General features: G+C 40.0%; 1 protein-coding gene across 16 annotated transcripts in view; it reads right to left on the bottom strand.

Annotated features, from left to right (window-relative positions):
• ptprfa (protein tyrosine phosphatase receptor type Fa) overlaps nt 1-26,499 on the bottom strand; it is a 283,480-nt gene that overhangs the window by 46,401 nt on the left and 210,580 nt on the right. For 8 of the 16 annotated variants that reach the window (XM_051377736.1, XM_051377739.1, XM_051377740.1 and 5 more), the window contains 2 exons: nt 22,552-22,764; nt 6,546-6,709 (listed from right to left, as the gene is read on the bottom strand). In XM_051377736.1, the coding sequence (XP_051233696.1) occupies nt 6,546-6,709; nt 22,552-22,764 (377 nt within the window). Of the gene's footprint in view, nt 1-3,185; nt 3,198-6,545; nt 6,710-22,551; nt 22,765-26,499 lie in introns of all 16 variants that reach the window. The other 8 variants (XM_051377735.1, XM_051377747.1, XM_051377733.1 and 5 more) reach the window with 3 other exon arrangements.

Below are 26,499 nucleotides of genomic sequence, written 5' to 3'. Positions count from 1 at the left end.
GGCAGGCTAGGTCACTGGTGCTGAAATACTGTTGTGGAAGTTTTAATAATAAAAACGCTTTCATCCACCATGTTGGGTGACTTCCCATCTTGAGTGAAATCAGTGTAATTCATGGAAAGCAGTGAATTTCACAGTATGTTTAATGTCAAGTACCCACTTAAGTGTTTCCACTGCTGGTTTTAAAGTGGGGGGTTCTGATTTTTGCTTATTAAAATCCCTAATTTCCCCCATATGACTTTGTGAAAACAAACAGGTTGAGCAATTGGTGAAGCAGTCTGGTGTCAACAGAGATGTCTAATGGATGCATGTGGTGCTGCATGCAACACATTATCAGGACTAAGTGCTGATACAGCTGTGTTCACTATAGTCCTGCGAACTGAAAGCTTTATTACATCCATATTACACTCGAAACAAAGTGAGAGAGCTGGAAGTTTGATGGAAGGACTGACTAAATGATTATTATTACTGCCTGACATATTGCATCTTTTCTTGTTAGTACAATACAGTCTAGTGCTTTCATACAGTGTTTGACCTCCACTAACATTCAAGCACTGAATACTGTCTGGCACCTTGAATTTTATTCAAGATGATAAAGAGAGAGAGAGACATGTAATGACTGGTGTTTTTTCAATTTACACTCAGTTTTTTTTTTCCCCCATCTGAAAGTGGGAAAAGCAACTGTCCACTGAACATCTCTAAATTGAGTTTGGAGATTTGTTTGAAGTAGAACAGTCAACCGATATCCTCCAAATGATGTTGCTGTGTAAACTTTATTTATTTAAAGATAATTGTAGCTAGTCTGGCTCTGCCCAAAATACATCTACCAAGAGCTCTTGGTAGTTCTGGGGCAGAGTATCCTGGTGTGTGGAAAAAGGACAATAACTTCTGAACTCTATAAAGTGGTACCTTGATGAATAGATAGTGAAATCAAATTACATGTAATTTACTAAGTGAAAAAAGTATATTTAGTGTTAAGTTACTCTTTTATTTATTTCTGGGTGAACAACAGCTACCTACACTATAGCAACACACACTGCACAGAGGCACTGGCTAGATGGATAAACTGTTTGTCAAGAAATAGACCCAGAACAAAGCTCCCACTAAAACCAAGAACTGTGTGTTGTTTCTGTGTTCAGATAAAACCAACAAGATACAACAACAGGTGTTGGTCGGTGTATTACATTTTTTTAACTTTGGACAGAACTGGGCTAGCTGTTTCCCCCTACTTCCAGTCTTTATGCTAAGCTAGGCTAACCAAGTGCTGACTCCAGCTCTGCCCTTAACACACAGGCATGACGTTGATTCAGTCTTCTCACTCACTCTACAAATAAAAGTACCTCCCAAAGTATTGAACTATTCTTTTAAATTCATACTTTTTGAAATCAAATTATGTCACTCATTTTAATAACAATATGTTACCACCTACATTATACTATTATTTTATTTATCATGGACATTCTTCAGGATGAATACCAAAGCAGTTTCCTAACTGCTCTGATAAATTATGGAAAATTGGGGTTCTCCGCTCTACCGTGAGCCACCTTGTGAGTACAGAAAGCCCTCATCTGAACTATACACACGGGAGGTCCGGTTTGGCTCGGCTGAGTCGACTCCCCGACTCCTGCAAGAGACTCTGAGTGTTCACAGCCTGAAGCCAGAATTTAACGATATCATTTGCTGCTTGCTTGCTTTGTTTGTTCCACGGGCTGAAAATAAAGGTCATTACCGACTGTCTGCCTGCCTAAGTGTGCTGCATTTCCGATCAACAAGTCCGATCCATGGATGCCCCACCTCAAAACTTACAGGACTTAAAGGATCTGGTGCTAACGTGTTGGTGCTGGATACCACAGTACACCTTCAGAGGTCTAGTGGAGTCCATGCCTCGATGGGTCAGGGCTGTTTTGGTGGCAAAGGGGGACCTACACAATATTAGGCAGGTGGTCATAATGTTATGGCTGACTGATGTATATACACACATAGTCTGGAACAATAATGTGTCCGATATGGTTCTCCCACACAAAAAATGTCCACATTAAAATCTTTAAAAAGTCATCTACTTCTCCTAGCTGATTATAACTTTCAGAATCTGAATATGCAAATGTTGTTCATTTCTAAAGTTTTCCTGCTGGACACAAGATGTCTCGTTCTTCATTGTAAAGTCCATTCTCAGTGGATGTGAACTGGTGGCTTCAGGTTTCTACATCACACTGTACAAGTTGCATACTGGACCAGGACTGACTTCCTAACTATTTGTGATGTCACAAATCATGCTGGTAGGCCCCGCCCCTTAAAAATCAGTTTTTCAATGAGCACAGAGAAACTTTCCACTTTCAGTAGATGAATGTGAAAACATCCTTCTAGAGTCAAACTCTGTACATACAGCATTCAAACATCACAGTGTAGGAACAAGAAGAAACACTGAGTTCTGAGGGGGAATTTAGTTTCAATAAAGTTTGACTAAAATAATAAGTTACAATGAGAAAAAAGTGCTACTGAGTGAATGTTTCACTATAGTTATATAGCAGTGACTGCTGCTGGTTGTTATGGCAACAAAAGTCACTTTTTATCATTAGATAATGTAGTTCAGACAACATTCTTTTCAAAATAACAAACCAAAACACAAATGACTGATTCTGAATGTATTATGAAGACAGTCAATATGTATTATGCAGGTCAGGCAGGCAACACAAATAGAGGAGTGAAAAGGTCATTGTGATGTCAGTTATTGCCTCTAGGTGATATCAGGATTGGATTCAGGCCTGGCGTTTGTTTTGCAGGTGAAGCTGGAGGTGTGTGAGGGGTTGAGAGGTGACAAAAGCACTGCGGAAGGATGATTCTGGGGGGAAGATCAGTGGGATTTGTGGAAACACACACAAAGAAACAAAAGTGCAAAAACATATTCACACACCCTGACATATGAGACACACATGCTTGCAAGTGCTGTCAGTTGAGGCTGATATGTCTGAGGATGAAGCTTGAAGCTCAGAGAAATTGGCATGGTGGTATGATTGTGAAAGTGCAACAGAAACAACAAGCATCTGCCACTTCACATCATCATTGTCAGAAAACACAGACATGTCTGACCCAAAAGCATGTTGCACACAGCAGGGAGGATTGTTAGAGGCAGGCCGACAGCTACAAAGGAAGGGGGGGTTAGTGGTGTAAGAACAGACAGAGGTACTAACCTTTCTTGTTTGCTGCGTCCACAGGATGCAGGCAGACAGAAAACAAGGAGGCAGAAAGAAAGGATTCATTTACAAGTTGTCAGCAGTGGGAATGCCACAGTGTCACAGTAAGCAGGAAGTGCACCTGACAGAGCACATTACAGCACCTTACTCACTACTCCTGCTCCTCCCTGCTCTCTCTGTTTGAGCCACAGCCAGCTGGTAAGGATTTCAGCTTCCACACATATTCTTTTATTACTTTTTAAAGTGCCATGTCTATCAGTTTGATATACCAAATCCTTCAAATTAATTGTTGTGCAGTTCCAATGAAAAAATATGAGCACATAGGCAGTGTTATTAATCTATTAATAATGATTTACATTTTTTTTAGACAAACACAGTGAGCTGGAATCAGTTTTAGTTGCCTAACCCTAACCAAACCGCGACTGAAAACTGAAGACAATTAAAGAAGCTAAATAAGTCTAATGGCACTCACACAGAAAAACATTTTGGATAAAAAAGCGCATTTTTCCTCTCTCTTGCAGGTGCCACCCCCACCAGAGCTCTATGATACTACTTCATATTCATGCAGAGACTGGACATAAAAGGACATTGCTCAGAGAAAAGTGGTTAAGTGATTAAAATATGTGTCTCTTACTTGATTCTAATTATTGGTTTTACTTTACTATGAACTAAGTTAGCATATCCCTGATCAATTCGAACTCGTTCAGAAAACAAGCATTTTAAAAATATAGACCCAACAAAGTATGAATGCAGACTTTTTACATATCTGCAACATGATTTAGTTAATTCGGCATTCTTTATTTATTTATAGTTTATTTGATAGGGACTGATTGGTAAATATAGATTGACATACAGACAGACTGAAAACATTATCTTAGTGTTGATAGCTGATGCTTATTTGAACATCCGTCCGGGCTTGTATGAAAATAAGAGATTAAGACAATAAGATAAAAAGAAAGAGAATGGACTACAAAAAGATACACAAACTTTACAAACACCAAGGTGCAACCATATCTCGTCTTAAAACGGCTACAGTAAGCCTTAATCGCTTTACACATCTGTTCAAGTCTGAGGATCCAAAATCATCATAAATACTTATTTACTGTTCATTGTTCATTGAGTTCACCTTGAATTCTAACATCGAGGGATTCAGTTGCAGGTAAATGAGCTTTGTACTCAGAGATCAAAGTAAGCATGTGAAATTGCATCACTTTATTGATTTCTGTTTCTCTGCCTTGCCACAATTATACTGTAAACTTCCCCTGATGTCAACCTTTCAATGCATTTGTGGAAGCAGAGTGAGTTTAGGACAGGTCTCTTACTTATTTACCACCAAATATAAAGGAGATTAAGCAAAATACAATTGTTATGTTAAGTATCATATTAACAATTTATTCCAAGCCAGGTTGGTGAACACATTTTCATTGCGCTGTAACCCTAAAGGAAATTCTGTATCCATTAGCGCTATTTCAATGCAACTGGGTCATTTTTGGTGGGAAATCTGTTGGACTGCTGCTTTTTTAGCTAGTGATTACAGTGACACAATAACTGAAACCTGTCCTAGAAATTACGATTAAGTGATAGGATTTAATTCAATGACAAAAGACACATATTTGGAAATAAAACAATGTGTTGATTTCTAATTCCACCTTTAGATATTTCTATTCAATGTTTTATTAATGTGCCATAATAATGGTTTTGAGTTCAAAGATCTTCATGATTGTGATTAAATCAGCATGTATTTCTGACACCCCTTTAAATTTCCATGCCACCCTCTGGACACCCCATGAATTTATCTAGATCCGCCCCTGGCAGTGACAACGTAATACCTGCCTGGAATATGTTCAGGGACGTTTTATAAAATTTGGAGACACAAGGAGGCGGTTGTGCTGGATGACGAGGGTAAAAAGTTCATGACTGAAATAAATGGAATCTACTGCCTGCCTGGAAGATAGGGAACACACCTTCAACAATCTACAATACATGTTAAGGAACATGTTGGGCAGAAATGTATGGATATTTGATTTATAAGAATAAAAGATGCAAAACATCAAGTGATTTCTCATCACAGAGAAATATTCAGACACATCAAGAGAGAACGAAAGCAAAAGGAGGCATGAGATAGTGTTGCTGTTTGAGCAGAGCAGAGTAGTAGCCATATGGAAGCCCCCGTCAGCCCAGTGAGCAGCTCCAGATGTTTGACTCAAGCGCAGGACGCACAAGCCAACTGTTAGCCTGGAAGAGGAGGGCTGCGGGGCAACTCACAGTGTCTTCCTCCCATATGCCATGAAGGACCTTTGCCTTCGGCTCAGCCAAGATGGATGTCTGTCTCTACTCTGAAATACTCTTCACACTGAACATTTCTTGGTGCCTGACTCTTGTAAAATGTTCTTGTCATCTGCTGCGCTGAAGAAAACGCTCCAGGTCTCTCCCTGGACTTTGCTAAAATGATCACTCAGCTAGATGATACGAGGAACACAATGAGCATGCACTGCCTTCAAGGTATACTCAAACTATTCATTTAACTAGCTATTTTAATAACAGATGACAAAAAAAGATAATTCTTATGCTAACACTACTGTTGAACAGGTATTTAAATTACAATGAGTGGGATGGTGTAACTGTTTTTACAGCTGATAAATGCTGGGATATGGATTAGACTTACATAGCAGTTTTTTTCTATTTACAGACTTGACATTAATCTTGGCAACATTTTATTTAGATAGTCTGTTTACAGGTAGTTTATTTGTTACATTCAGCAGTTTTGCTTTGTCTGTAGATGCAGACTAATTTATCTATTGTATATAGTATAGTATATATGACCATTCATGCACATGAACCATAACACAGAATTTTTTTGTGTGTGCCTAAACCTTAAACACAGTGGTGTAATAATTACAAAACGGTTGTTGAATCTCAACTAATAAGCTGTTGAAATGTTGAAACAAATACTGCATAAACTATCTTCAGGCAGACTATCCAAATAAAGTGTTACGGGATATCACAATTTCCATAGTAATGTAATAAGAAAAATATCTGAACATTACGCAGCAACACTATACTTTTTTCATGAGGCAACAGTGCTACCCACTTACAATATTAGAGGGTTTGTTGTTGTGCAGTTTTTTTTTCTAAATCAAGGAGAGGAACAAAGAGAATATGAATAATACTGGGGAGGGCTTTGTGTTTTTGTGCTTTGTGTTTTTTAAAAAGTTTTTAAAAAGTGTGTTTTTAAAAAGTGAAAAGTGAGCACCCCTCCGTACTTTAATAATTGTCCTACAGTCCCTTGTCATATCCAGGGTGTCTACACGGAAATATATCGTAATGTACGTGTGCTGTTTTGTCTGTCAGACTCACCTCTTGAAGAGTAGAATAGCAATGACTATGATGATGATGAGAATGACAGCCAGCACTGGACCCATCACCCACAGCATCTCTGGGTCCTCAGTTTGTCGCGTCATCCCACTGTGGAGCTTCACCGTGATGGGCTCAGAGAACGGGCTGGCCGCAAATGTCCTCTGCTGCAAATGACCAGAGGATGAGTTACTTCACAGTCAATGAGTTACACACAACACAACAGAGCATATCAGGACGCTCAACAATGCTCAAGTAAATATAACTGTACTGTCTCACTTGGTGAGATTGTGTGTTGTGTCATCTATGTGGCTAAACATCCAACATCACCAAACTGACATACAATGTGATAATCCCACACTTTGCCTTGGGATGGATGATAACTGATTTAATCTGCCAACTCTCAGTTTTCCTGGGTTTAGACCATTGCTGTGTTACCAATGTGATGTTTCTTCAAGGACACCAATCCACACAGGTAGCAGCTGAAACATGCAAGGGTCAGTAAATGGTAAATGGTAAATGGACCTGTACTTGTATAGCGCCTTTCTAGTCTTCCGACCACTCAAAGCGGTTTTACACTACATGGCACATTCACCCTTTCACACACATTCACTCAGCGATGGTAAAAAACAGAAACTAATCATTCATACACCAATGCACGGCATCGGGAGCAATTCGGGGTTGAGTATCTCGCTCAAGGATACTTCGACATGTGGCACCAGGAGCTGGGGATCGAACCAACAACCTTCCAATTAAGGGACGACCCGACCTGCCTCTGCACCACAGCCGCCACCAGTCATCAGTCTGTCTCTCAGTGTCCTCGACAGATAGCAGAGGTGTCCAGATTAGATTTGACCTTTATTTACAAGCCAGACTTTATTTAAATGCAACATGATCCAGATGTCGCTAACTTGAAAGGAAAAGCAAAGGGTGATTGCTATCCTCAGACAGTATGATGGCTACAATGCAGTGTTAATTTCGTTGACGAAGACTATGACGAAAAATATTTGTCAACGAACCTTTTTCACAGACGAAAACTAAATAAAAACTAAATAAAAAGTCAGACATGATGACGAAGACTGTGATGAAATATAACTGACACTTAAGTCAACGAATAAAAATGAGACGGAAATGTTAGGGAGGGACGAAGGGAGAAGAGATCCAATCAGAACTACTCTTCTTGTGGGACAAGTTGGGAAGAAATCCAATCAGAGCGAATCTTTGAGGGTAGGTTGATCTATGCAGAAGCAGCAGAGGCATTTAAAAAAGTCGTGGCAAATGCAGGTGCAACAGCTAAACAAACGCAGCAGCAGTTACACAGGAGGAGAACAAAGACGAGTTTGCAGAACTTCGCACAGTTTCGAGGACGTTTTCACAACAGTTAGGTTGTTTGCATTATATTTAGTTGTGTTTAGTTGCACAGTCTTAGTTACACAGTTTTGGCCGATTTCAGTTGACTTCGCTCGTTAGCAACACGCTAACGTTTTGCAGTGCACCCGGTCCGAGGGCAATGTCTCATGAACAACAGAAATGTCAGAGCTAGGTCTAGGACGAAAACGAAGAATTGACATCTGGTCACACTTCACATCTGACAACAAGGACAACAAGACCGTCTGTAAACCGTGTGGAGCAAAAATTTGCTGGGAAAAACACCGCCAACTTGAAGTGACATTTACAGACGACTCATCCAGAAATACATGTGAAGGTTAGCATATACACTAAGGTTATTTTATCAGATAAACCACCGTGATTTAGTCGACTAAAATCTGCTAATATTTGGTCTACTAAAACTAGACTAAGACTAAAAGACTTAAGACTAGACTAAGACTAAAACTCTTATGATATTTAGTCGACTAAAACTAGACTAAGACTAAAAGATTTCAGATGACTAAAATATGACTAAAACTAAATGGTGTGTTATTCAAATGTCAGAAGGGGGTCGTGGTGCTCCACACAGTGCAGCTACTCCTGTATAGATAAACCTACATCCATTTGCTGCATTTTTGTGCACATTACATGCACAGGTCAGTAGAATAGTGTGAAACCTTTGGCAGGACTGTCTGTGGTGTCACCTTTGGAGGAAATGCATGTGCATGCTCATGCACGTGCACAAGATAAAACAAATGGGGACCCACTCATAAAAAAGCTGCTGCATTGCATTAGTAGCTCTCTACAAGGTGCCTTTCATCTTTTGAAGATAAATCAAAATAATGCTCACCTTCCACACTAATCTGAGGTGTAAATGGTCAAGGTCTAAAAAATGGGCCTTTAACTTTGGCTCTGCTCTTGTTTGCTCTGCCAACAAATACTGTGGACTAAATGCATCCACAATGCCATGGAAATGCTGGAAAAACAGCCAAAAACAAACATTACATTTACAAAAAGCTGAGCTTATTTTTAAATAACTTTAAAAAAAAAAAATCATTATACCATGGTCTGGATGAATAGGCTGCTGGGTCTCCCTACCTACCATAAGGAAGACAGTAAGGTAAATTACTGAAACAGACATAATCTAAGTGGAAAACGATCAAACAAAAACAAGATAAACAAAGAGAAATAAATGTAAAAAGAAAATAATAATCCAAAATATATGGTTTGTAATTTACAATTTATACAAAGGGGGAGAAAAAAAGAAAAAATAACAACATACAAAAAGAAAACTAAAGGAAACTAGCCCCATTAGTAGTTAGTTCAGTTCATCATGCCATCCATTATTTTGTGTTTTGTTATGTTCCAGGAAATTGTAGAAAACATTCAAATTTTTCCAATTTTTCCATTTTTTGGTGAAATATTTTATCGTTTCAAAAGCGAAGTGAAAAATCATTCCTCTCAGCCACTGTGAAATCCACAAATTGTTGTTTTCTTCCAAGAACACGCAATACACCATTTAGCCTCCAAGAGACAGACATTAAGTAAGGACCTGACATTGTTTGAGGGAACAAAATCGTCAGGCTAAATATTATTAATAAAATATATTTAGGATTATGAGGCACATTTTTACCAGCAATCTGACTGGTCAAATCCAGCACCTTTTCCCAAAAGCAGATTATCTGTGTGCACTCCCACACGCAAGGAAACAGGGACCCCCTCTGCTTATTACATTTAATGCATGTGTTGGGAATATTAGGATTACTGTGGTGCAGTCTAGCTGGAGTGATGCCATTTATACTGTAGTCATTTGTGTGCACATTTTCGAGTGGCCTTTTATTGTGGCCAGCCTAAGGCACACCTGTGCAATACCCATGCTGTCTGATCAGCATCTTGATATGCCACACCTGTGAGGTGGATGGATTATCTCGGCAAAGGAGAAGTGCTCACTAACACACATTTTGACAGATTTGTGAACAATATTTGAGAGAAATAGGCCTTTTGTGTACATAGAGAAAGTCTTAGATCTTTGAGTTCAGCTCGTGATGAATGGGGGCAAAAACAAAAGTGTTGTGTTTATAATTTTGTTCAGTGTAGTTTTGCTAACATTAGCTATCAGACGTAACTTGATGGTTAATGATTGATGGAGATTAGCTAGCTAGTTAGCTAGCGTTTTGCTAACATAAGCTAACTTAAGAAGAGACCATAAAAACAACTGAGACTGCATTTGCAATGTCAGCAGGGTAGCAGATGACGTTGTCTCTTTGTTGGAACAATTTCACCATTTGGCTATATTCTGTGTAAATTGGTGATCTAATGTTACTTGATGCTGCAGTACCAGGAATTGTGTACGTGATGGATATTTCTTGATTACTGACACCACCGGTCACAATAGTCACTCTTCCAATTAAATGATTATGTCAGAACTTCTTAAACAAATGTTTTCATCGTACACAAAGCTCATTAACTCTTTTGTGAAACTGAGGAATTTTCTTACTTTTCTAATGCGATTCTTCAAAATGTGCATAAAAATTTGCTGATTGAAACACAGCTACTGAAACATTTTATTTATTGTTTACTGCTTATGACCTCCAGTCAGTAATCAACACAAAATAGGCACAAATATGAACAGATGTCTGTTTGTGTCAATTATCATATTTTTTTCTAAACTGAAGAGAAGAAACACACTTATTTTCTCCATGAATAAAAATAAATTTTGCCACTATCTGTTGCTGCTCAAAAGAGTACTCCAGTAATTCAACATTTCACTTCCATTAAGTTGGGGGACTTCAAAGAATGTTGAAATTTTAACATGAAATATGCAAGGGGCAACTTCTGTGTCTGCAAATGGAGCCAACACGAAGTGCCAAAAGCTGCAGCTCCTCTAACGGCCACTTGAGGCTGGCTCCAGCAGTTAGTCAATCTCCTTAAGCCCCCATATTAAAATGCCCAACTTTAAGAGAAACTACGGTGGCCATGAAGAATGCAAAAGGCCCCATCTACAACCAGTGTTTGGTTTGCTCTTCAGGAACTTATGGGTGATTTCAGATAGACTGCTTACATACTTTATACAGTCTATGGAGATATCCTGACTTTTAGCCCCAGTAATATGGTTCAATTCCTAAAACTGCTGCATCCTAAATTTTCCATCAATTTGTTAGGCCCTCCTTGCCAATAAATGCCCACATATTCAAGACTCTATAACCCCAGTTTGGATTGCAGACTATGTTATTAATGTGTAGTTTCTGTGTAGTCCAAGCCAAGGAGTCATTTTTTCAAACTTGACAAACTCCTCTAGAGACACAGTGCACTTTATACAACTGTTGTTGGGGCGGCTTTGGCTCAGAGGTAGAGCGGGTCGTCCACTAATCGGAAGGTTGGCAGTTCGAGCCTCTCACTAAATTGCTCCCCCCTATTGAACCCAAAATTGCTCCCGATCATCAATTGCTCCCGGTGTATGACTCTGTTTAGTTTCCATTCTGGTGAGCAGTTGGCACCTTGCATGGCAGCCACTGCCACCAGTGTGTGAATGTGTGTGAATGGGGTGAGTGTGGCATGTAGTGTACAGCGCATTGAGTGGTCGAAAGACTAGAAAGACGCTATATAAGTACAGTCCATTTGCCATTTACCATTTGTGACAGGCCGAGTATTATCCTCTGAGTATGTAAAATTAGTAGAGTGCCCCTTTTAACACCATAAAACACCTGGATATTAGTCAACATAGTCAACGTAGATAAGGGAGTAAAACTCTTCTGTTTTACTTTAAAAAACTTCTGGTGCAGTGGTGGGGGTTGGGGTGGGGCTGTGCAGAACATCACATCATTAGAAGATATGAAAAATATCATTGCATCATTAACTTTCAAAGAAAGCTAGTTCAGTTCTTGCGCATGAAAGATCTTTCTATCCAGATTAGTTAGCTGCAGTGCAGATTTGTAAGCAGTTGGATATTGGCAACATAATAAACAGTAAATGGGAGTTACATGGATCAATTTGCGAGGCGTAATTCACTTTAAGTAACTGTGCTGCTTGTCACTTTATGTTCTGTGAGACAAGTGCAGCAAGTTGGACTGTGTTAGTGAATGAGACTATAAATATTCCTGTGAGCCTGATGGGGCTCTGGCTCAACAAGGCTGCAGCGGCTCCAGCTCAGGCTGCAGATCCTCTGGGTGAAAGCTGTAAACACAACTGAAGAATGCTGCTTGTTAAAACAATGTCACCCCGAGACCAGCTTTGCCTCCTTATTGATTCATTAATTTCAACACATTTTTCACACACTTTCTCACTCCAACATTCATTGTGGGGGCTTGTAATATCAGAACTGACAGCTACGAATGAATTATACATGAACTTTGTGGCTGTAAGAGATTTGTTGAACATTTGTCATGTTATGGAATGCTGAAATGAAACAAATGCATTTTGACGTGTCATGGTTTTAGACCCTTACAAACATATCAGAATCTAGCCATACACACCATAAAGATAGTACATTTCATAGCTGTTTAGGCTTTCTTTACTTCCCAGATGGAAGTCAGTATCATAATATTTCTGAATAATCAAATCGAGCGCTTTAATCCGACTGTCTTCCATACGGTGGCTTGAAAAATCCATTTACATGTAATGTATTCTAGCCAAAATTGTAATATAAAAAAGGTACAGGAAACATGACTTAGAATCACGCTTTTTCAGAGAATTTTACGGGAATACATGTGATGTACTGTGCAAATCTTTTGAAGTTACACAAAAATGAAATAAAAGCTAAAGAACTTTTCTCATGGACATTCATGTGCTAAGATGGTATTGGTGTTTCTAGTAGAAGGAAATAAAATGGGAAGTAAAAATGGCTTTGATTATGGCAGTCAACAGAGCCATTACACAGAGTAAAGGCAAGGAATCCCAGAGCCATGAACTGTATGCTTGACTGAGATGAACTCTTAAATAACCTACACTGCTACAGAAACCAAAATAGAGAGTTGAGCGGGACTGCGATGTGGTTTTTGAGACTAATACTAATTTATGAACACAAGTATTCACTGATTATGGTGACTAATAGACACCGTTTCTGCAGTGATATGACCATGCAAAGGTACTCAGAAGGCTGCACTCCTAAAGTCCAGTGTGTAACATTTAGGAGCCTGCCTTCCATATTGTTCTATGTTCTATATTTGCAAGTTAATTTACAATACTGGTCAGATCTTAATGTTGACACAGTAAATTCAGCATAATATACATTTCTACCAATTCTAACTGCAACAGCAGAGTTATATCACACCCTGCTGCTCTGAATTTCAGAACTACTGTTTTCATTCACTAATTCATTCCAGTTTCTTCTCCTTTTTCTGCAATCAGTGTTAAGGTACTGTTAATTAACCCCAAGACTTCCTGTATATGTTTCAAATTAAAAGCTTATCAGAACATGCAATGCTTGAAGGCATCCAAGAAACCAGCAATGAGAGAAATAAAAAAAAGAGAATTAAAAAGTATTTCTGTCAGAGAATAGCAGCAAAGAGGTGAGTATGACATGGTTGTTGTTACATTATACTGAATTTAAATGAACAGGAAATTAAAACAGAAAAATATCTGAAAGCAGAGCAGCTTGTTACTAAAGTATGATATTTACCTATAATATATACCAATAAAAACAGGAGAAATAAAGGAGGCCTGTTTCTAATGTACACCTGTTTCATATTACAGTAGATAGGTTTGTCTACTTATGTAGATGTTTAAAGATACATATTTATGTGTATTTGTTTATTATCAATTAACAATGATGTGTTTCCCTTTGGGTGGGGCTGGTGGGTTAAGATGAGAAAGAAGAGAGGAGTGTGTGGATTAGAGCAGAACAGACAACATGATCCAGTGAGATTGTGGTGATGTATAAATCCATAGTTTGCTGCAAAAATCCATACAGATTATTCAGTTCATCCCCCAGGCAGTCTCCTACTCACCATCATCAGTATCCTCTTTCCCCAACTCATTCTCCATGAAACTGACATCACTGTTCTCCTCTGGTATCCAGCCCTGACACACTTTTTTTGTACTATTACTTTATGTCCTATGTTTATATTGTATATATTTTGATAATTGTACTGTTTTTTGCACTGCTATTGGAGTTGGCTTTTTAATCTCATTGTACATGTGTACAATGACAATAAAGGCATTCTATTCTATTCTATTCTATTCTATTTTCTTCTATATGCCCTTTCCTCTCTTAGATTCTGGAGAAAGTAGTCGCCAAACAGTTGTGTGACTTTCCACGTAGCAATAGCTTATTTGAGGATTTTCAGTCAGGATTTAGAGCTCATCACGGCACAGAGACAGCTCTGGTTAAAGTTAATAATGATCTTTTGATTGCTTCCGACAATGGACTTGTCTCTGTACTTGTATTATTAGATCTTAGTGCCGCATTTGACACCAATGACCATAATATTCTTTTACAGAGACTTGAGCATCAAATTGGCATTAAAGGAACCACCCTAAGCTAGTTTAAGTGATACTTATCAGATCGTTCTCAGTTTGTACACGTTAACGATGAATCCCCCATAAATACTACAGATAGTCATGGAGTTCCACAAGGTTCTGTACTTGGACCAATTCTATTCACTTTATATATGCTTCCCTTAGGCAACATTATTAGGAATCACTACATTAACTTTCATTGTTATGCAGATAATACCCAGTTATATCTATCGATCAAGCCCGATGAAATTAATCAATTATCTAAATTACAAACATGTCTTAAGGACATAAAATCCTGGATGAGCTGCAATTTTCAGATGTTAAACTCAAATTCTTGTACTTGGCCCCAAAAACCTCAGAGACTCACTGTCTAAAGATATAGTTACTCTAGATGGTATTACCTTGGCCTCTAGCACCACTGTCAGGAATCTTGGAGTTATCTTTGATCAGGACATGTCATTTAATTCCCACATAAAGCAAACCTCCAGGACTGCCTTTTTCATTTACGTAATATTACAAAAATTTGACACATCCTGTCACAGACGGATGCAGAAAAACTAATCCATGCATTTGTTACTTCTAGGCTGGATTACTGCAACTCTTTATTATCAGGTTGCCCCAATAAGTCCATTAAAATGCTCCAATTAATTCAAAACGCTGCAGCACGAGTACTGACAGGAACTAGGAAAAGAGATCATATCTCTCCTGTACTAGCTTCTCTGCACTGGCTCCCTGTAAAATTTAGAATAGAATTTAAAATCCTCCTCCTCACCTATAAAGCTCTTCATAGTCAGGCCCCTTCATATCTAAAGAGCTCACAGTACCCTATTACCGCACTAGAACACTACGTTCTCTGAATTCAATTCAATTCAATTCAATTTTATTTGTATAGCGCCAATTCATAACAGAAGTTATCTCAGGACACTTTTCAAATAGAGCAGGTCTAGACCGAACTCTTTAACATTAATTACAGAGACCCAACAGTACCACCGAATGCTGGGTTCCCATTGTCTCTAAAAGTAGAACAGGAGCCAGAGCCTTCAGTTACCAAGCTCCTCTCCTGTGGAACCAGCTTCCAGTTGTGGTTCGGGAGGCAGACACCCTCATTTAAGAGTAGGCTAAAGACGTTCCTCTTGATAAAGCCTTTAGTTAGGGCTGGCTCAGGTAAGTCCTGAACCATCCCTTAGTTATGCTGGGGACCCTCCCCTGTTCCAAGCTCAGGTTAAAGATGTGCTGTAGGGGGTGTCCCAGCTCCAATGCACAGGCCTTCAGAAGTCGAGGGGATACTCCATCTGGACCTGCTGTTTTGCTGGGATGAAGCCTCCTTAGCTCTCCACACACCTGGGCTGCCGTAATACTGGGTGGGACAACCAGCTCCTCTGTGGCTCCTGAGGGGACAAGAGAGAGACAGCAGCAGAAGGAGGTATGGTGACCTGAGGTGTGAACGAGATGCAGTGGTCGAACCTGCTGCAGAACGGGTTCAGCAGGTTTGCTCTCTCCACATCTCCCTCCATGGTGGCTCCATGCTTTGAGCTGTAGCCAGTGATGGTCTTCATCCCATCCCACACCTCCTTCATGCTGTTGTTCTTCATGCTTCCCTCTGTACTGCTCCTTCACTTCCTGGAATTGGACTCTGAATTCCCGCTGTACGCGTCTGAGCTCCTGCTGATCAACGTCTTTAAAGGCCCTCTTCTTCTGGTTAAGAAGGCCCTTGACGTGACTCGTAATCCAGGGCTTGTTGTTGGCATAGAAGCGCACAGTTCTTACAGGAACAACAACATCCATACAGAAGTTGATGTAGTCAGTAGTGCAGTCAACAGCCTCCTCGACATCCCCCACAGTGCGACCGCTGCAGTACATCCCAGTCTGTACTACCAAAGCAGTCTCTTAGAGCCTGCTCTGCTTCGAAAGACCACTTCTTGAATGAGCGCATTGTTGTGGGTTGTCTCCTCACTCTTGGTTTATATTGAGGCTGAAGCAGAATCAGGTTGCGATCAGCTTTCCCCAGTGCAGGCAGAGGGGTGGCGCTGTATGCGTCCTTAACGTTTGCATACAGTGGGTCAATAGTCCTATTTTCCCTGGTGTAACAGTCCATGTACTGGAATAGCAAATTTTCCCGTTCATTACAACTGTACAGGGGGTGAATTTTTATATAACTCACCTGATTCAATTATATTAAGGCTTAAAGTTTAGCGTGTTAAGGGCATAGACGCTTTACATGACAGGTGGGTGACGTCACAGGCGCTTCAGTAACCAGGCTTCATTTAGCTCAACTCAGCTCCACCCACGCTCCACCTCTTTGCCCATTTTTGGATTAACTGGGAGCTGGTGGAGTCAGGACTGCCAAGATGGTGACGGCCAGAGCTGACCACACTGAGCTTTAACAGCTCTTCAGAAACCTATGAAGGACGTCACAGAGATTCCAGCCATTTTTAACTATACAGAGTATGGTTACTCCGTAAAACTGGACACAGTGCTGTGAATCGCGTAGGTCCCCTGTTTGAAGCTTATAATGTCAACTTTTTCATAATGACTTTATGCTGTACATGTGTAGCTAGTCTCTGAGTAATTGTCATCCACATCAAAACAGTCAGTGTGCACCAGTTGGCAGCTGGCTTGCTCCAGGCTTATCCTCCCACAGCCAAACTGTCTCTGCTCCTTCCTCTGATGTTTCCTACAACCCCATGGCAACTGTCTTATTTACTTGGTATTTTTGTTTTGGTGTTGTTACCTTTTGTGATGGATCTGCTCAGTCCCCCTGTTCTCCATCATCAAATAACTACAGCACTGTGGTGTATAACTATACAACACACTGCGGGAATTCTGGTGATTTCATTGGTTATTGATGATTCTGGTCAGAACAAATGTTTTCTAATTCCCAAACCCAAATTCCCAATTCCCAATTCCCAATTCCCATTCCCTTCAATGACTTTTATTTAATTTCTTTCTGGTTTTGAGACTACAGTGCAGCAATGTTAAAACATATTCAGGCCGCAAAAAGTGCCCTCTTACAGTAGATAAAATCGATGGCGCTAATCTTAACCCTGACTAAGCTGTCGCCCTTGTTTTGCTGTTTTGGCTGTTTTGATGAAGTCTCTACATCTTGAGGCTACATGACTTGTTACAACAGTTGTATATATAGTACATTAGCAGACATTCATTCTTTGAATAACATTTTTTTTTCAGCAAATCTTTAATTTTCTTGAATTTCCCCTGGGGAGTTTTTTCTTCTTCTCTTGCAGCTACTGTTGCAATGGTGAGAAAAATAAAATTTTATTTAATTGAAAATTCTGGAGAAGCTAAAGCAGAATGTAGTCAAGCATACCCAGGTTAAAGTGAAATTAGTCCACAAAACACACAAGGATCAAGTTAGAATGAATAAATAAATAAACAAACCAATGCAATTTAGTAAAGGACCATTGTGGTCGGCTGTGGCTCAGAGGAAGAGCCGGTCGTCCTCTAATTAACAAACTAACAAAAGGTTGTTGGTTCGATCCCCGGCTCCTCCTGCCACATGTCAAAGTATCTTTGAGCAAGATACTGAACCCAAATTGTTCCCAATGCTGTGTTTCGGTGTGTGAATGTGTGTGGACTAGGACTCAACCAAGGGCTAAAGAGATGCCCGCGAAACTCCCAACAAACACAAAAGGCCCTATTTTTGTTTGTTTATTAGGATCCCCATTGCACCAGCATAAGCATGGGCTATTCTTCCTGGGGGTCACACACACTTATACACACTGTAAGCACATAAACACACAAAACAGCTCATCTAGAGCCAGGGTTTGTCCGTTCCGGGCTACCGTAGAAATATGGCATTTAACATGAAAAACTCTGTAGTAGAGGATAAAAACAGCTCATTCTAAGGTAACAAAAACACAACAATTCCTTTTTTCATGTAATTATACAATACTGAAAACATACCTATGAATATTATATTCCATTTCTGACAATAGATCCTCTTAAATGTTACACACTGGACCTTGTGTTTCTTTTATCAAAGTGAGAGCCTCCCTGCTCTCACACACACTGACATGCAGCCTCCTAACATTGCTGTAAGAAGACTGGGTGCAGCTAACTTTTCCAACTCTGTTACAAATAGTCTATAGAAGAAAGCTTGAAGCTTTAACAGCTAAAAAGGTCTGGAGCTAGATAACATGTTCAGCTCATCTGTCTCTTCCACTCTTTCAGCCTTCTGTTCTCTGTAGTACTTTTTGGCAGTTTTAGCAAAGTACTGCCTACGACTCAGAAAACTTTTTTTTTTGTTGAAAAATGAGCTTTAGACGGCACAGACGCATATTCTAAAAGATATTTAGATAATCTCAGGGGGGGAGTTTGGAAGTGATCAATCTCAGCTGCACTACCTGATGGATAGTAATCCTTCAGGGGTAGAAAATGTACTGCTGCTATGTCTGCAAGCTGAAGAGCGGAGGTGGGTTGTGCAAAGAGGTAAAGTCATTTTAATAGCAGTGGGTGGATGAACATTTTGTTATTGTTTTCACTGTCCATAATCTCCCCCAAAGAAGAGCAAGAGACTGACAGAATAAGCAGAAACAAGGTCTGATTCTAATGTATTTTGACAGCTCTGTTATTTCCCAGAACTCCAAAGATTTCCACCTTAGTCGGAACCTTCCGCTCACAGCTCATCTATCTGCGACAAACTGGATACTATCCACAAGGCTCACTGTGTTTCCCACAATCCCCAGTCCTCTCTGCACTGCCATCCTTCTCTCTTCCTCTCTGTTTTTTCTCCTTAAAGTTCACCATCTCTCTCCCTCCTACATCAAAAAGTCATTCCAGCATCCGAGTCATTCTCTCTCCAATCATTGCAGCATTTCTCGCCTTCTCAAGTATGTCTGTGCACCCCCCGCCCACCACCACCTATCTTATCCTCCCATTAAGCTCCCTCTTTCTCTCTCCCCACCTCTCACTCTTCTTCTTACCTCTCTGTCACTCCCACAGGGCTCTGCGTTCAGGGGAAGCTGCCGTTCACTGCTCTACCCCCCTCCTCTCTCTGCTGTAAGTGATCACATTGTTTATATGGCCTTTTTCTTTTATCCAATTTCACACATCCCAGCTTGTTTACGAGCAGTGGGGGCCACAGAAAGCCGCAGTGCCCTTTTGCTTCAGTCTCCAGCCCCCCTTTCTTTTCATTCCTACTCTCCCGTTCTCCTCTCGTGGCTACCCTGCCAGCAGCTTTGCAGTAGCAATAAAAGCTAAGCTTACTTCCCCTGTTTTCAATGAATGTGATTAGGTTTCTATTTTTGTACAGGCTTGAATCACGTTCCACTGAGTGTCATTTACTGAATCTGGGCTCTGCTGCTCTGTTCTTAACACCATGAAACAAGTGTTGTCCAAAATTCTTGGTAAAAGCTGTAATAGTGGGTGGGTGGAGCAAACCGATGCATGAGGAGAAACCGCCGCATGTAATTGCAGTTTTGTGTGTTTGACCTCGGAAAGTTTAATTGTAGTAACATCAGCTGATCAATGCTAACCTGACTGGACATTAAAAGGTACACAGAGGTATTCAAATGAAGAGACCAAACACTCCTCTGATAAACCCTCCTTTCCAGCACTACAAACCAAGTGCTAGTTCTGGGCTGGTGCTAGTGCTGGTTATGAGTTGGTTCAACCTACCTTCTATGAACCAGATTACTCCTACTCACACACACATTTCTCAACTTCTATGTTAAGTTTGTATCATATATGTGAAAAATGAGTAGCTTGTTAAACTGCAAATAAATACATAACTGGCTGGCTGAGAGCCAGTTCTTTAGCAAAGCACTCATTGGCGATTAGTCACCAGCTTCTACTCAGATGAAGTTCCAGAAAAATAGAAGCCATAGGAACTGAAGTCAGAAGCCAAACTAGTAACTCAAAGTCTATTTTGCAAATTCTTCTCTGCCATTGTGTATTCGTGTAAGTATGAAAGTGATCGTATGTCTTTTCTGTCGGGATCTGTGTTTGTTGTGCATGAAAAAGTTATCTATGAATGCACTTCCAAACACTATGACTACACTAACACTATTAAAGGTAGTAAGCCAGGAGCCACATATGCCATTCTGGACCCCCCCCCCGTCAGATCTTAACACATTTAAATGACGATGCCACAAGGGCAAATGACTGATCTGAGGAACAAAAGCACTTGAAATAGAGAGGCAGCCTGAAGATGCTATGCTCTGGAAGGGAGATGCCTGTGAGTGACAGCAGGGATCCTGGCTTCACTGGCTGAGAGATATACCTGCAGATGCATGCATGACTCAAGGACGTGATTCGCATCACTGCGACGTGCCTGGCATGTGTGTACCGTTGCCTGAGGGGCTGCTCTTTTGTTCCACAGATAGAAAACACCAGGGAGGAAAAACAATGCCATCCACGACAAACTCGGCCCTGTTTTTTCAGCAATGCAAGGCCTTTGGAAAATGTGTGAGACACTCACTGCAGTTGTAAGTACAAAAATGAGACCCGCAAGGTAGAAATCAAAAAAGTTTTTACATAGTTTTATGAAAACTATTTTAAAAGGCCAGGCAAAACAACAATAAATCCACATATTAAAACCCTACACACGTTGGCCCACCCATCCCCTCATCCTCAGTGTGTTTATGATTTATTAAAGGGCAAGAGGTGTCAACCGCAGCCTTGGTCTAGGTGAACTTTTCCCTGACACTGCACTGCTGCATACAAGGCAGACTGTAACTTTGCTTAATCCAGTCTAATACTCAAATTTGCCTCTCTCTCGGGCAGTAACAGGTAGCTGGGGTCTGTATTTTACTGCTATAGGAATGCAGAAGGAGTACATGACATAAAACAATTGGCGCTAGGTTGGTCAGACTCCCTCTGGGAATCCATTTGTATTATTACCAGAGCATGGTTTTGCCAAGGGCACCAAAACATTATGGTGTGGAGAAAATAACAAGAACACCCATATATAATGCAGTCCAGTGCAACAACAACACAGACAGTGACCTCACCACAGACCAGCAAGTTTCACTAACATTAAGTATGTACAAGTTTCACAAATGTTGCATTCATTGAAATGCTATATATCTTGAACAGGGGTCCCTGTTATTGTATCTACTTTTTGTATGTTATCATGTGGATAAACAGCTTGTTGTAAAGACGGACAGATGATGGACAAATTAAAAAAAGATTTTAACCATGACTTGTATGTCCCGGACTTATTTCAGAATCAGAATTCCACTAGACCGGCTGGTGTTTGACCAATTAATTAATTAATTAAATTATTTAGAGATGAACTCCTGAATGTTCGACAGTCTGGCTGTTGGATGATCAGATGGATTTCTGGTAGGTCAGATATGATGGTCAGCTGTCTGCAGTTTGAGCAGTTCTGATATCCCATGTGGCTGCTGTCAAAGATATAAACTGAAGGGAGATTATTTAAGTATTACTGGAACAGTATTTCACATGTAGTGACTGTATTCTTGACTGAGACTGTGTTGTGATACAAAGAAGACATAAAAACTGAACCTCCACATAGCTCCCAGCCATCTGCGGCTTTGTATTATTCTTTCTTTCATCTTGCTTTCCAAGTAATGCTGCCTTCTCAATTTTTTGAGCAATTTGATTGGGAGATCAGTGTTTAGGTTCAGTGTGAGCAACACATTGTAACCGAACGATTGATCAGTAGTGTGGGCACTGAAGTTGGACCGTTTCAACATGTGTTGTAAAGCTGATGACACAGCTTTACAGTGCCGCATTTTCTGATGACTCAGGCCTATAGAGGCTCATTTTAACTGTATTTTAGATATCAAGCAATGAATGAAACTAAACTGAAGTCTTGGTTATCAGTACTGAAGCTTAGAGAGACTAACTCAATGTGAAAAAGATTTTCCAGAACAAAATTCACAAATTTGAAACTGAACACTGGAGTTTATTACCAACCTATTCTCCTTTTTGCTACACCCACCTATTCTGTTTTACACTGGCTCTGATGATGTGATTGCACAGCAACTGGTCAAAGAGTCTTTTGTGATTGGCCTAAAATGCACCATCCTCTGCACAAGGTACTGTAAGTACTGTGTTCATGTACCATTAGTGGGGAAGGGTTGCTCTCTTTTTTAAAATGTGTAGTTAAGGTATTGTTGGTATTACTAAACCACTGATACTTTAAAATACATTAAAGGTGCAATTCACAGTCATACAATATAAATACACAGAGGTCACTCACAGACTCGTGGTCCATCAGGTCAGCCAGAACAAAGCAACGATACTGTTGCTGGCCAGCGAGGGGTTTGTTGTAGTAGCCGTTGTATTTCTTCTCATCACCCAGAGTGAAAATCTCAGGCAGACCGTCCAGCTTGGCAGTGATGTAGGGCTGCAGGAAGTCCTGGCTCTGTCTCCTCTTCCTCTGCAGACTGCTGTCAGCACCAGCCTCCAGGAGCTGCCAGAGGGAACGAGCATATGATGAGGCGGCTTGACAATGGAACATAATACAACATGACATAAGAAAACTGATCTCTGTAGGAGAGGCCTCCCTCCACAAGCAAGGCCAGAGGACAGTGACATGGTCTTGCCACATTATTTCTATTTTTTTTCTACTTTATTAATTTCTCTTCCCAAGTGACTTTTGTTGTTGCCAATCCCATCCACATCTGGTGAGAGTTTCAAAGGATCCGTTGACAAGTCCGATATAAGACTGTCACACTAATTCCTGCTTTGCTTCTTATCATACACACAACATTATTTTAGTAATACAATAAGCAACAGTTAAATGTCAAAACTATTATGTTAGGGCTTTTGCATTAAACCTCTTTCAGTAGTCTGATCAAAGCTCACATTTGTGAAAATAATCATATGTATTAGTCATTTTCTGAATCTATACAATAAACATAGTATTATTACTATATGCATTAGGTTAGGAATATAAGGATTGCTAAATGATAGAAATTCCCCTCAACTCTTAAGTATTCACTATTGGCTGATCCTGCCCCCTCATAAAGCCACTGTCTCGGTTGTACAAGCTGTGCAAACTCTGCAGATAAAAACGACATATAGCCTATACATCTTAGGATAGCCAGCTAATGTTAGCAAAATAATAGGTCACTAGCTACACTACATCAAGTGTTAGTTAGCTAGTTAGGCAAAATTTTGCTAACATTCACCAACTTAAGATGTCAGTATATATACCGTATGTATCTTACTTTTTAACCTAACCTGACCTAGTATTTAACATTAAAATGTCTTTTTAACATAGGCGAGCCTAGGACATAGTATATCCAAGTATCTCACTTCTCATGCCTAAACCTAATCAACCAAACCAATGAAGGCAACAATTACTAGCCAATCAGAGCCAGAGTAGGGTGGGTTATGACTTTCGTAAGCCTGGGAAAAAATAAACTGGTGCACAAGAAAAGAAAGAGTTGACTCTGAATGGGGGCTCGCTCAACTGTTATTGGAGGACAGAGCAAAATGGAGCAGAATTTAGGAAGGGTCAACTGGAACCACACTCAGTATCGTTGATATGATATTCTTGACAGAAGGTACACTACATGGCCATAGGTATGTGATTTTTCCAAACACTCTTGTGTACTTTTGCTGGTTTAGACCCCTTAGTCCCACATAATGTAACCAATACCTAACTGGGACAGAATTATAGACTTTATAAAGCCTGGTTAGTAATGGAGTTGACTGGCTGAGCTATAAAGCAGATATTCACTGTCGTGAAGCATAAAATACTTGTTTGGTATCTAAGATCTTATTATTTCAAATACAAAACTCTTCTAGGAATCATTTTAACATATTAGTTCAAGGTATTTGAGGAACCAATGTGTGTTATTCCAATGAAAAGACAACTATTCTTTTAAAGTACTGTCCTAGTTGTAGGAAAGGCACATGTTGGAGGATACCAGATACTTTGATTAGACAGAGTTTGACGACCTGCTGTCACCTTCAGAGGGAGTGCAGAGGGTCATGGCTTCATTGCAGACACTCAGATTCTCCATTCTATGTGTGTCTTTGTGTGTGTGAGACATTGTTCTCTAAGATCTCATCATTTCAAATACACAACTCTTCCAAGAATCATTTTCACACATAAGTTTGAGGTATTCTGGGTACCAATAACGTGTGTTATTCCAATGTAAAGACACTTGCAGCTTATACAACTATACTGTCGGAAAGGTGCATGTCCGTGCATGTTGAATACCAGATACTTTATGATTAGACAGGACTGAATTTATAGTTGAGTTTGATGACCTTCTGTGACCTTCAGAGGGAGTACACATTTCAATGGCTTTTCGATTCTTTCCAACTATGTGTGCGAGACATCGTTCACCACCTGCTTCCTTTCTCCACTATATATCACCATAGAGTCTGACTTTCCTGCCACTCATCAATGTTCAAGGTGACACTGACATACAGGGAAAATTGGCACTGTACTCACTGGCGAAGCTTCAATCACACATAGACCACATTTACAACAATTTTTTTGACAGCTTGAACACAGCCATTTTGTAAAGCAAAGCAATTTAAGATTTAGCCTTCTGGAAAAAAACAGAAGAAAAAGCATTTCACAAATGTTTCCAGTTCCGGTGTATATCAGCCTCTTTGGTTTATCATATTGAAGACGTGGTATTTGTACTTTGTACTGCAGCTGTGGTGCAAAGCGGGTCATTCCCTAATTGGAAGGTTGTGGGTTCGATCCCCGGCTCCTGGTGCCACATGTCGAAGTATCCTTGAGCAAGATACTGAACCCCAAATTGCTCCCGATGCTGTGCATCGGTGTGTGAGTGTGTATGAATGTTAGTTTCTGTTCGATGGACTTTGCCATCACTGAGTGAATGTGTATGAAAGGGTGAATGTGGCACGTAGTGTAAAAGCGCTTTGAGTGGTCGGAAGACTAGAAAGGCGCTATACAAGTACAGGTCCATTTACCATTTACCATATACTTTGCTGGGTCATTTTATGCAGATTGTAATAAACAACAGAAAAAAAGTCTACTAATACTAATACTTAATGCTACTGCATGATTATTTTTGTTAATTTTCTTCAGAGAACCATGTGGTGTAAATGTTCAAACATATAGCAAAATGTTCATTGTAACAGAAAGCAACTTCCCAGGTACTGCTGTCTAGAAATGTTTGTCTCTCTCTTTCTCTTTCTTCATATTGTAGAAAGTGAAAAAGTCTGTCTAAGGAGATGGTTGGGGTGGATGGAAGGCTCAAACAAACACAGGACTTTTACCCATCTGAAACCAAGTAGTTTTTGTTACCTAAACCTAACCAACTGTGACTGTGTCAAACCATTAACCACGTGGTTGAAAGTTGCCTGAAAGCTATGTCACTCTCTGCTGCTGCTGCTGATAGCATTTCAAAAGCCCCAACTCCAACCCAACATCCAGCTGTAGGCTCCGAGTGTATTACGCAGGGGGGAAGTTAGTATCATCACTCTGCACTCCCTGCTGTGCTGAGCTTGGTGTTTCCCTTTTGAGGAGTGACAAGGTCAGAGACTAGACGACAAATATTAATGCTTTACATACTGTATTCTACGTCCACATAATAATCTCTTCCATGTGAGTTAGTTGACTGTAATAACATTAATTCAAATCAATGGACTGTGACAAGGATGAGGTATAGAAATAGCATCAATCTCCCCTGAAGCCCGTCCTGCATTCATTTAAACTAAAGGCTAAATTCAACCTATCGCCTTCAAGCTGCATACATACTGCCTTTGTTAAACTAAAATGCAAAACTATCAAAAGGAAGCAGTAAACTACTTTTTGGATTTTGACTTTTGCATAGATGCATTCACATGACAATCTTTTTCTTTTATGTTTTTTCATACTGCATGTTTGTATTATGTTCTGGTGGAGAGATTCCAACTGCACAACCTTCCCAGTTTGTCCTCGGTACAGTTTCCAGGTATATCTCCTCAATAAAGATTCTGGGGAACACAATCCATTGCAGTTGCTGTTTAGAGGTTTTTTTCTTTACTTGCAGGTTAACAAGTACATGGAAGTGAAAGACTAAATCTATGGCTAATGGCTTTTAATGGACAACAGGTAATTATATACAATTACAGTAAAAGTGAAAGAGCCCTTCTTTAGAGCTGCTGCCAGTACAAAGTCAAACTTTGATTTTGGTGACACCTAGCATCCCTTAGTGGCTGTTTTACATTTCAG

This window comes from Dicentrarchus labrax, unplaced genomic scaffold (genome assembly GCF_905237075.1).
Source record: "Dicentrarchus labrax unplaced genomic scaffold, dlabrax2021, whole genome shotgun sequence".
In the NCBI taxonomy this organism is placed as follows: domain Eukaryota; kingdom Metazoa; phylum Chordata; class Actinopteri; family Moronidae; genus Dicentrarchus; species Dicentrarchus labrax.
This window is presented reverse-complemented; position numbering and strand designations above follow the sequence as displayed.